This window comes from Hydra viridissima, unplaced genomic scaffold, assembly GCF_058129835.1.
Source record: "Hydra viridissima isolate aposymbiotic clone 2 unplaced genomic scaffold, HvirCarnegie_v1 scaffold_10, whole genome shotgun sequence".
Taxonomy (NCBI): Eukaryota; Metazoa; Cnidaria; class Hydrozoa; order Anthoathecata; family Hydridae; genus Hydra; species Hydra viridissima.
In genome coordinates, this window is record NW_028324309.1 from 13,022,139 (window position 1) to 13,035,077 (window position 12,939).

Sequence of the window (12,939 nt, forward strand, 5' to 3'; positions counted from 1 at the left end):
GCTAGTTGAGGATTCATAAATATTAAGTGAGCGCATTTTTTAAATATTTTATTAACCTTATTTGTAACCTTTAGGAAGAGATTCCCTTGAATCGGCTAATATCAAAGTAATATTTCTAAACTTGCTTGATCACTATCGTATGATTTAAGAATTAATCTTCTTGAAACAAAAAAGCAAAAGTTCTTATCTTATTAGTCTAGTACTTACATGTAAACAGCAACAAGAGTTTTAATGGGTCAAAGTTACAAAAATGCGGGAAAAACACGTTTTCCAAGGAACTGTTTTCCCTTAAAAATATTTTCTTTTAAAAAAAATTTTGAGCTTTGAATTTTGAATAATAACTTGGTGAAATAAAGTTAAACCCTTGATGGAATAATTATTTTAATGAATAAATTAGACAAACTTTGGTTCCGTGATTTCAACTAGTTTCGATTGGTTATATTTGAATACACTCTAAATAATTTTAAAATTAAGGCTCACTAAAGTATTAAGATAAATCTCCACTTTGCATTGAAATGGACTGTGCTGGACAATCGGATTGTGCGGGACAATCGATTCAAAATTCAACACATAATCGTTTTTTTTTAAAAAATTTAAAACTTGATAGAATATTATATAGAACATGGCTTTTAAAGATGATGCGAAAAATACTGAACTGACTAAAACTCAACTTCAATTATAAAATTGAACTTCCACTTACCATTATTCTTCATAACGAAGATTAAAACTAACCATACCAAGTTAGGTAAGACTTTATCCATAAAATTCATTGTTAGAGTGTTCACAGTGACTTCGTTATCACTATTATCACAACAAATTTATCGGTTTTCGTTATCATAATTCTTGAGTTGTATGTAAATGCGTCGAGATGATTTTTTCGTAATATTGAAGAGATATTGAAAAGAAAGTCACCAAAGTATAATATTCTTGCTTATGCAACTTAAATTTACAAGCATCGGTGATAAAAGGCTTTTTCGAAACAACTACTTCAATTGTTTGTAATGTTATTTAATTAAAGGAAGCATAAACTTATTCCCTATGGTATAAAATTGAAAAATAAATCTTACATTTTAAACAAGTGACTCAATAGAGTGATTTTGAACAATCGTTAAAAAAAAAGTTTCTGAATATTTTTCTGACAACGTTTTAACGAACTAGACAAGGGGTAAGAGATCACCCTCCGGCCCCGCCCCCAACTCCCGATAACATAAACAAAGGCTCACCAAAATAATTTCATCACCACATTTATTTTGATGGTTAAATCATAAACAAATTCCAAATTGTTTATGATTTAACCATCAAAAAAAATGTGGGATTTCATTAATTTTTCATCCAGTTAAAGTCAAGAGCGAACAAAGATTTATCTAGAATTGCAGTTATTCTAGTAATTTTAGCTTAAGAAACTGCTAGTCGAGTTTGGTTACAATAACTTTACGTCATACATCGCATATATACATGAGAACCTGTTGCCTGTTTTTTTGGTGAGCCTCGTTGACTTTTGTTTTCTGCGTTGACTTTTTGTTTTCTAGCGCCAGCACTGTTAATAATTAAACTTTATTGTTATCACGTAATAATGAAGTTAGCAACGAATCGTTTCAAAAAAGTTAATGAATTTTTAATGGCATTTTTTGTTTTTAACAAATGAATCTTTTAACTCTCAAAACAACCAGTGCTTTTAACGTGTCCCGCATCTCATGTTTTTAGCAAGTAGCTGAGCAAAGTGATTTTAAACAATAACTTTAAAAAAAAAGGTTTCTGAATATTGAAATGTATTGAAATATATAAGTAAAGGATTTTGTTTAAATGTTCCAATAGAAGTCATTTCTAATAGACTTTCAAATTATTTTAAAACTTGCTTATCTTTTTTTTACTTTGTGAGAACTCAAATAGAGGAAGACTAATAAAGGTAATCGGAAATTAAACTTGAAAATTGTGCAAGAATTAGCAGCGTTGTAACAAATTTAACACTTAAATTAGTGAGTGAAAAGTAGTTAATAGAGGCAAATAACAGAAGAAAATTAGAGGAAACGCTCTTTCGTAAGTTTTATCACTCTATTGTTTAAAACTAGAAGTACTGTACAATGGAGACAAATGTGAAACGGTAGTTAAAAAAAAATCTTTTTTTAAACTTTTTTTTTTTTTTTTTTTTTTTTGATTTAAAGTTATTTTACTTTAAAATTAAAATTTTTACTGTAAAAGTTTTTTAAAAAACTAATTTTTACATATCCTACTTTACCCTTGTTAAATCTGGGTAAAGAATTTTTCCTTATTGAAAGATTTATTTATAGGATTTCACCAAAGTAGAGAAAAATTCTTACTGTTTAATCAATGCTTTTTAATTATCTTATTTTCAATTCAAACTTTATTTTTAAACTCTGGTGTTTGTTTTCTAATCGGGGAAAACATGAAATTCTCGAATAAAAATTTATTGAAACCTTCGAACTAAAAAAATTTCATCTTTCAAATTTTTTTTTTGTGTGTGAAAAATGTTAAATAATTTTTAAACTTTATGTTGAGACTTTAAAAAATATATATTATTCTCAAAAGGAATGATTGGCGTAATCAAATAAAAAGTCACGATAATTAAAACACCAATCAAGATATTTACCCCCATGAAAGAGTCGGAGCAAGTTTTAAGTTTAGCCTCTTTAACGATCATTTCTTTGGTGCTTAATTACATTTCCATATCATTTAGATATTTCTATAATTAAATCAGTTTGGTGTTTTTTGTTGTCAATTGATTTCTTTAGCTGGTGACGACTGGGACGGCTGGTGCATGATAGGACTTTTAGTTTTTCATTTAGATAAAGTTATCAACAGTGTTTAGTTTGCTAATCTAAGTATTTACTTGTAGAAAGCTAAAGATATTTTGCGATTTAAATAACTTATCAAATGCTTTTAAAATTTTGAGGAATACTTGTCTATTTTTCTAACATTTGTACAAATGTGCAAGCTGCCTGAAGATAGATTATTCTATAAAGTCTTTTTTTAAAAAGATGTTTATGACAGTGATATAGTATTTGTTTACCTTGTAGCTTTATGACATCTAACTTTTGTTTAATTTGTAATCATTAAATAATTAATTTTTTAACCCACTATGTCCTAAACTGGTTGCTAGTAATTTTCCTGTTTTTCCTATACTCCATCACCAAAACCCCCGCTTCGTACAAGGCGATATGATAAATTTCCGACCAGAAGTCCAGCATTCCGGAGACGATATCTTTTTTCTGACTTTCCCCATTAATGAGCATCAAAGAAATATGTATAAATATATACAAATACTGTCTCTCTGTCATAAAGTCATAAACAACTTAAAAAAAAAAAAGAATATTAGAATAATGTATCTTAAGGAAGCCTGCACATTTTTACAAAAATTAGAAAAACAGACATGCATCTCAAAATATTTTTAACTTTCTATAATTTAATATCAACATTAATAAAAACAAAAATTATTATTGCCTTTCTCTAAATGAAAAACTAAAAAAAACAATGAAAGTTAGAGCTGATTCTAATATTTTTCGCACCATTAAATAAATTTGATTATAAAAATGTCTTCTCAACTTAAAAAATGTAAATAACAGCCATGACAAAAACTGGGAGGAAAATGCTAAATACGGCTTTTGTTTTTTTTATAATGAAGATCGCCGTAAAAAAGTGTTTAAATACCATGTCTGTTTATAGTTATATACTGCTAGTATGACAAAGGCCTGGTATCAAAAAAAGTTCATTAGTTTGTTTCAAAGAAAAAGTCTGACAATAATCTCATTTACTTTAATGAACTTCACCAACATTATTTGTTATTTAAAGCAGCATTTTGGAATTTTTCTTTTTTCATCAGTTTTCATTCAAGACTGTTGACTTATCAAGACTGTTGGCAGTTCTCTCGCCGATCTGATTATTAAGCCAAGAATTGATAAAAAAAATAGTTCATTTAATGTTTTTATAGTTCGGAGTATCAATTCAATAAGTAAAATTTTGCATCATAACTTCACGAGTTGCTTGGCAACCGTGTATTTGTAAGTTTACTCGTAGTATTTTTGATCAGTTTTGTTAAGAATGTACCTACTTAACTTTATAGCAAATTGAGCCTCAAGTTCGTAAATATTCACTCACGGTTTATTTTTCCACACCAAAAAGATGCGCCAAAAGGTTTCCATTAATATCTCTTACAATCTATTCTTTAAGATACAGACAATTGAAAAACCTAGTCTGGTCTTGTCTAAACTCTTTTTTAAATGACGTATTAAAATAAGATACAAAAAAAAAGGAAAAAAAAAAGATTTTCAACATTAAAGCAACATTAAGTTTATCTAGTTTTAGAGACTCATTCTTATTGTTCAAAATCCCCCATCAAATTAGAAGTAGAACTTTGAAGGAAAAAAAAAATTAACAGTAAGAAGTTCTTACATCACGTTCACATTTTAGGGAATAAATAAAGAAAAATTCGATTTTAAAACTTTAATGACGAGTAAATCAGATTATCGAGATGACCATTTAGATATTCTTCTTATTAAACTCAGTTTTTTTCAAATTTGTGAAACAAAATTGTCTTTTTCAATTGCAAACTCACACTTTAAAAATCCTAACATGACGTTCAAAACCAAATTACCGAATATATACAGAAAAAACCAAATTACCGAATATATACAGAGAAAATGTATGCAATTAAATACTAAAAGGCAGGAAAAAAAAAAATATCTTTATGGCATTTTTTATAATTTCCTTTTCTTTGCTAAAGGTTGGGGTGATGTGGTAGAAGAATTTCTGGGCGCATCGGGTATTTTTAACCAAGCGTGCATTAACTTGCAACTCCCAACGCTTTGAACTTTTTTCCTAATAGAAATTGAAACGAAACATAAAACAAAGTATTTTTCAGTAAAAACAGTTTTTGCTACGTAATAATCTAATTAATATTTTGGGATAATTTTGCATTTACCCCATAGAATATTTAAGAAAAACAATACTGACAAACAAATTTAAGAAAATATTTAAGAAAAACATTACTGACAAACACAAACAATTAATTGTCGATGGGTATTACAAGACCAGTAAAAAAAGTCAAATTCGCAGATGAGCATAAAAGCTGTAAATCCTTGACAGTGATTTTAAAAGGTGTAAAAATCTAATACATTTTTTAGCATTTTCAAATAATTGTCTCAACATTAAAAAAAAAATCGATCGACATCCATGGAAAATATGGATCAAAGAAATGCAAGTTAGACCTAAACTTACTTTTCATTAACTCTTTCTAAACACTCGGGACTATCATTTCGCACATTGTTAATGAACGTTGAAACAGGATACCACTGCAAACAATCCGAAGGTGACAGCAGCTTTAATGCCTTTTTTTAAAAAACATCATCAATAATTTTTGTATTATAAATAAAAACCAACAAAAGTTAAATTCTTATACTTTATTTAATCCTGAAGTTAAAAATAACTACATTTTCCCATGAGACAGAAGCTGAATCTAACCACTTGTCAACTGCATCCGGTGTGATTAAGATTGCCTAAACAAGTAGAAAAATTATAATTATCACAACTTTGAACTTCATAATTATTCATAATAATTTATTTTTGAAATTATTCAAATTATGAAATTATTCATAATAATTTCATAATTATTCATAATTATTCATAATAATTTCATAATTATTCATAATTATTAGCAGTAGTTTAAGTAGTAGTTGGCTAAATTAATGGAATCAGCCATTAAAATCAATAATGATGATGATTTTTACGAATAAGCATCTGATACATACTCTAGATTCTACACCATGAAACCATTTGCTAATTATGGATACAATCAGTTTTGTTAACTCTGGACAATCAAAAAATAAACTTAGGTCTTGCAAGTTCCCTAACCAGACTCAAATCTGATTTTTTCTAGACAATAACATTAAAACTTTAGATTTTTAATCTAATGTTTTGTCTGTCATGTATTTAGTGACTTTCTTTGAGGTATGACAGGTAGGAAAGTCTTGTTGGAAGGTCCGATTGATCTTTGGTAAGATCTTCATCATCTCCAGGTTTTCTGGCTGGCCTTCAAGCATTGAGCAGGCATCATCTAACTGTTTATGGGCTCACAGCAATTTTATTGATTGCAAGATCATATTTTAACTGCACCCTTATTTTCTTGGGATCTCTGAAGCTGTTACAGTAGAAAACAATCATCTCTTGCATGGGTCAGACATTTGTGCCAACAGCAAGCTTGAAAACGTTGTGATTTTAATATTAAAACACTTAGAACATTGAATATAAACAGTGATAATGCATCAAATTATGTCAGTGATTCCATTAATATGGCTGTAAAAAAAGATTAAGTTAATTATCAATAAAAAGCAATTTAAAACTCAATTACTAATATTTCTGCCACATTGTAACATTAGGTGAAAGAAAACTAATTTTGAATATTAGTGATGCATATGATCTAACTAAAAAGAGCTGAAAGAAGTTCTTACATAATAAAGATCTTGCTAAGTACATCTAATCCATATTATAAAGAAATTAAGAAATACACTGGATAAGCAGCTATTACAAAGAAGAAAATTCAATTTATCATTTAGGAAAGAAAATACATGGCAAGAAAAAATGGTTGAGCTCTTTGATACTCTGCATGCAAGTTGCTAGCATGTTAACAACTATCAAAAAATTTTCTACAAAGTAAAATAATTGTCAAGAGTCAATCAATGAATAAAAAATTTAAAACAGCAACTAAAAGTACACATAAATAGACTGCATTTGAAGAAACTTCAAGACTGCATTTGAAGAAACAATTGTTCTTAGAAGTAGCAGCTGGTTTTGCTGTGTCTCACCTGTAACTATGAATACCATTAACAACCAAACAAGGCCTTCCAAGCAAAAAAAAATCAGGTATTATAAAGATCAGTGAGCGACCAAACTCTTAAATAAACATTCCAATAACCATTTGTATTGAAAAAGGTCTAGATAGCTACAAGGTGAACTACTCATAAATCTATATGCCAAGTCAAAGCTAAAAATGATATTCAGTAAAAATAGATTCAAAAAAAAAATTTCAGAAACCTTTTATTTTTACTTTTACTGCTGTATGCTGGACAGAATGAGCTACTATATACTTTTAATTTTCTTTTAAAAAAGACAGAAGTAGAAAATGTCAATACATTATTTCCACACATGATAATAACTAATGCCAAAATAAATTATATACAGTTATTTTCATGGAGATATACTTTTTTTGTTTTGACATTGAGATATATTTTTTTGTTTTGGCAACGTTATGTTTAAAAATTTCATTACAGAAATCCAGACTTCAATTGCTAGAGTCATACTAAAAAGAAATATCAGCTGCAAACATTTCCCTCAACAAAACCTATATGTAACAATTGAGCTTATTATGAGCATGCATTATTATGAACAAACTAATGAAACTAAAGATCTACATAACTGATCCAGAAATGGTGTGGCCGAAAGATACTCTTGTATATGGTTCTGAACTACAAAAGGTTGTCCTACTGCATGCATGATCTGAAGTCATGCAAGATTATTTTACATCTTTTGGGATTTAAGATCAGATAAACTGTTACGATGCACTGAAGATGTATACAATCTACAAGATCTCATCAGCATCATAAAAGAAACACAGTTTTAGAGATGTCTATCAACCAGTCGCATTATGAAATGGATAATAGAAATAATAGGAGAATAAAAAAAAAAGGATAATAGAAGATAATAGGATAATAGTCACACTAATGAAACTGGATAATAGAAAAAAAACTTTTTGTTAAAAAAAAAACAAAAAACATTCTCCATTTGCTTACTGTTAGTGTAAATATGATTTGCATGTGATGAAAGCATATTCTTTGTAAAAAAAAAAAAAAAAAATCAGCTAGTTGATGAAACCCCCATTTATGCACTAAAAAATCTGTAAAGAAAACACCATTCTGACGAACAATGGTACTTTTCCAGAATATTGAGAACTGCAGCATGGTATTTCAGCTGCAAATAAGAAAATGATAAGGAACTAGATTAGAATGTAGCTGAATAGCTTTTTTTCTGGGAAACCCTATTAGTTGAGCAACTTCAGCAAAAACCTGCTTATTATATTTGAATTGTTCACAATAAAATAATATCAACTATGCTTGACTGAAACCATATAGTCAAGTAGTTATTATAAAAAATTTGTCTCAATAAGATTCTCCAAACAGCTTTTGCAGTGTAGGAAAGAAAACTGAAAGAGAATGTTAAAATGATTAGTGACTCTCCTGTTGTTTGTACTAAAGATTCTGTCATGTATCAAATTTTCTTTTTTTTTTCTATATGAAACATACCCAGATACATATTTTAAATAAACCACCTACAATACAAGTTGCAAGTTGCACATAAACTTGAGCTACAATAGCTCACATACTGAAAAACAAAACTTTATGAAGAAAACAGTGTGATTTAGTGTTATAAACTACCTGTTACAAATTTTCTAGTTTTGTTTTTGAGACTTTACACTGGTACTTCAATTACATTAACAACTGAAGTACCAGAGTAGAGTAATATTAGAACATTCTATTGGAACAATCCTCTGGACAAAACTAATAAAATCTCAGATCTTTAACTAAAGAAAAAAATTACATTAACTTAATATAAATATATACTTTTGTGTTGTATCTGCTTATTGAATAAATATAAAAAAGAAAAAAAAAAAAAAAAAAAGACATAATAGGCCTTTTTGGGAACTCTAAAGTGAAGTGTTGTAATTGCTGTACTTTCAAGGGTGGTATGTAAATTGGCAAATTTTTAAAAGGAGGGTGTGTGTTTTAATCATATTTGAGTTTTGATCAGTAATTTCTCCACAATTATTTTTTTATTAAATTACATGAGAAGGATTCTCAAATAGTTTCAAAATCATATGATTTGCAACAACCTAAATGTTAATAAGAAAATAAACTTATGGCTAAAAATTTTATCAACAATTATACTAGTGTTGTAAGAATAGACAAAAGAAGACAAACAATAGAAGATTTCTAGACCGTAAAGAAAGAAATGTTGTTACTAGAATAAACTTTGTCCATTTTTAACTTAGTAAGTGCAAAAAGAAAAAAAAAAGTAAAGAAAACTTATTCTTTAAATTATTTTTTGCTCTTACTAATAATGTAAGGTAATAATAGTTTAAGAAATTAAAAAGCATACAGGCATGCGATGGTGCAGCACTTTAAATGTGTCAGAAGCATCAACAGTAATTATAGTGTAAGTGTAGATCTCACCTTCCTAAAAACCAAAATAGTTTTATATCATTTACTGTAAATCACTTTTCTTGAATTTATTGATAAAACAGTAAGCAAAAAATGTTAATCACTTTATTTCAGATTAACCTAGGAAGCTAAAAATAATAATAAAAATTGAAAGGTAAAAACTTGTGTTTTTGAAAAATTCTGTTTGAAATTTGCAAAATACAAGAATTTTAACCATAGAAAAAATTTAAAAAAAGATACTAAGGAATTAAACATAGTGGTTAATAGCTACTAATGTTTGTATGGTACTTTTACAGAATGAATCTTTTAACAGAAAGAATATGTTTAAAAAATTTAAAGAAAGGTAAGCTTCTCATAAATTGCATAATCTACATAACTTACTTAATACACTAATTGGACTTCATAAGAGAACCAGTTTTAAGACATTTGTCAAAGATTTATTTTCTAAATATAAGATAAGTTGACTATCAGATGTTTTATCTTGTACTTGCTAAGATTTTTCAACACTTGGTTTATTTTGTTTTTAAAAATTGTTAAAATAAAATATTTTTGCAAATAACAGCTATCAACATTTTCCTTAAATAAATAATAACTTTTAAAAACTAATGGTATATTTCACTTTAAGATAATTTTTTACATTATTAATGTTATTTGGAATAGGATTATGAAATAATCATTTATTACGAAAAAAAACACTACACCTCACCAAAAAGAGAAATATTCTCCTGCATTAAAAGCACCATATTAAAAACACGATGATTCAATATCGAATTACATTCTGAAATAATTATTGTGTTTGTTAAATAACTTTGTTAAAATTTATAAACTTAATAAATTTGTAAAACTCAAGGTTAGTTTTTACTTGTAATTTAATAAAAGTATGTTACATCATATTATATTTCTATTAGATAGTAATAAAAGCTCAATCTTTTAAGGAATACTTACTTCTTCTGAAGTATGTTTGTCAAACAATCCAGCCATAGTTAGCATTTGCTTTTCTTTAGAGGCTGGATGGGGTGCAATATCATCTTTAAGGTGAATATAATATGGTTGCTTTTTGGTGCTTATTGTTTGCCATTCATAAAATCTGTATGTACAATCAAATATTTCCTACCATATTTCTTTAAAACTACTTATATAAAATCTTAAACAACCCACCAGAAAACTTTTGAATTAAATATTTTAAACAAAAAAAATCAAAAAAGTCTTTCAAACCATATGAATAAAGTGAAGGAAAGAAATAATGCATACAAAAATTACCCATCAGCCAATATGACGCATCTTTGACCTTTCTCAAGAATTTTCATAAAAGACTTTTTACTGGTAAGGGTATCCAGTCTACAGTTTATCATGTTAAAAGCAAACTTCTTTGGACTACCTTTATGCCATGAAGGAACTAGTCCCCATTGCATTGGAAATAGTATTCGCTCTTTGATTGTTGAACTTTCATTGATTAACTTAGTTACAGAGTCACAGTTTTTTAACAAAACAGCTCTGAAAAAAAATTAATTCATTTTAGTCAATCTTCACTTAATCATCATGATAGGTATCATATTCTAAAAATTGCTAATCTTTTTTCAAAATTTAAAAAATCGTCATAAAAACTTTAAAAACTTAAGCTTTTGAGAGATTTTTAAAATAAAGAAATACCAGAAACATTTTGACTTCCAAAGAACTGCTCACCATTAAAATATTTAAAATTAGTTAACAATTAGTGTGTTAAATACAAAACAAGCCAACCCAAGAACAAAAACAATGTTTACTTACGAAGAGGACTTTGGGCCTTTATTGTAAGAAGGTTTATAATGGCTTGAATTACTGTTAATCCACTCTGGTTGCACTAACCCATTCCCAGACTTAGACTGATATGAGCATGCCAGCTCTATCTCTTTTGAAGAGCGTACACTAAAAACAGTATTATAAATAATATATAGATCTTATATTAAAACTTGCAAACCCCTTTAATCAAATATTCAGCATAAACTTGTCTGTTAACATTATAACTAATAGCTTATTATAATATTTAAATTTACAGCAATTTAAATATTATTTAGAAATAGCAATTGTGTACAGAATTTTTTAAAATGAGACTCTAAAACAAATTTGCCAAACATAGAATATATCACTGAACAATAATTTTAACTAATAACAACATGGTATATTCCAGTGCATAATTGTCAAAATCAAATACAACTTTACAGTTTTTAAAGTTTTTTTAGTTTTATAACAAAAAAAAACTTTAAAAACTGTAAAGTTGTATTTTCAAAGATAACATTAATCGACTTTAAGAACCCAAATCATATCAATAGTGGTAATAAAATAGAAAAAGAATTTTAAAAAATATTAAAAACAGCAATAAGCACAATTTTAAATTTTTAAATAACAAATAAAATGCAATTGGAGAAGACAGTTTTCTTCGACTAAATGCAAAAGTGTAGCATAGTTAGATAGGAATGAGGCTAGCTATAACTCGATAACTTTCATAAAAATATATATTACATACAAAAAGATGTATGCATTATCAAGTTGATAAAGGCAACTTACCATGCTGTTCGACCGCACATAATATATAGTTTTTACAGAAAATTTTTTTTTCTTTAAACGTTTCTGCAAGTTTTAAAGATTTACAAGCATGGATTTGTTTTGACGCAATGTGCAAAACTCACGAATATTAGTGGAAAACTGCACAAAACACGCTCTGGTGAAAAGGTTCATCAACTATTCGAGGAATCCTAAATTAGAAAAAATAATTGAATTAGAAAAATAATCAAATAAACGTACAAATAAATATACGAGATTCCGCAAAATCAAAAATCAAGAGATTTTACGAAAGTTCTGACGTTAATGATGCATCTCAGAGAAAGAAATGCGGAAGACAGAGAGTAAGTTTCTGGACAAACTTGACCTAGGCAAAACATTTTTTTTACCTGAATATTATATCACTTCAAAAATCAAACTGACGTGTGTAACAAAAAATCTCCTAGTGGATCTGGGGCCAATATAATAAAACAGTTTACGATTGTAATATACTTCAAAGCAAGCTTGTAGATGCTATAAGTTACTTAAAATATAAAAGTTGTAAAATTTTTATAAAAACTATAGAATTTGAATTGTTTTAAAGTTCTTATTTTGTAAAAATTTATAATTTTCATATTTTAAGTAGCTTCGGAATGTGCTACGACCGTAAACTGTTTTTATAACATTGGCCCCTGGGCTACCACACCTCTGTAATATTACATGAAGAAAAGCGATCTTAAAGAAAAAAACTTAACTTTGGTAAAAGTTATTTTAATGTTTATATAACTTTTAATGTAATCGTTGCAGCAATTATAAGAAATTCAGATTTAAAAAATATGTACTTTTAATTCTATAGATGAGAGATATGCAGAACTGTTCGCGATATATAAATGATACGATATATTCCAAACATACGCAATCATTTAATGAAGCAAGGTTTAATAAAGTACATGATGCAGTTTATTGAACCTTGTTTCATTAAGTGATTGCTTATATCACTATAGATTATATATTCAGTATTGATAACCAATAGAAAACCGTGTTGCGTACCAAAATGATACAACTTGCTAATACGTCACCACATTGTTCAAAAGTTATTATATATTTGCTTGGCGAGCCTCTAAAAATTGTTTTATAACTCGAACCTGCAAAAATTAAGCAAATAATTGCGTCTAATTTTTTTTGCATTATAAAGAAA

The 12,939-nt window shown here is 27.7% G+C and overlaps 2 protein-coding genes across 2 annotated transcripts in view; one reads left to right on the forward strand and one right to left on the reverse strand.

Moving 5' to 3' along the window:
- Positions 1-1,874: 1,874 nt before the first annotated feature.
- The window catches only part of LOC145182009 (solute carrier family 22 member 15-like), a 31,111-nt gene continuing 20,046 nt past the window's right edge, over positions 1,875-12,939 (forward strand). The window contains exon 1 of the mRNA XM_090099583.1: positions 1,875-2,037. The gene's annotated coding sequence lies outside the window, so the exon portion shown is untranslated. The remainder of the gene's footprint in view (positions 2,038-12,939) is intronic.
- On the reverse strand, positions 4,561-11,906 carry LOC145181633 (abasic site processing protein HMCES-like). The gene is made up of 8 exons (XM_090099594.1): positions 11,769-11,906; positions 10,992-11,129; positions 10,485-10,718; positions 10,170-10,311; positions 9,163-9,240; positions 5,445-5,510; positions 5,233-5,342; positions 4,561-4,833 (listed from the first exon to the last, which is right to left on the reverse strand). The coding sequence occupies exons 1-8, from the start codon at positions 11,786-11,788 to the stop codon at positions 4,713-4,715; spliced, it is 909 nt and encodes a 302-aa protein (XP_089955720.1). The 5' UTR covers positions 11,789-11,906; the 3' UTR covers positions 4,561-4,712.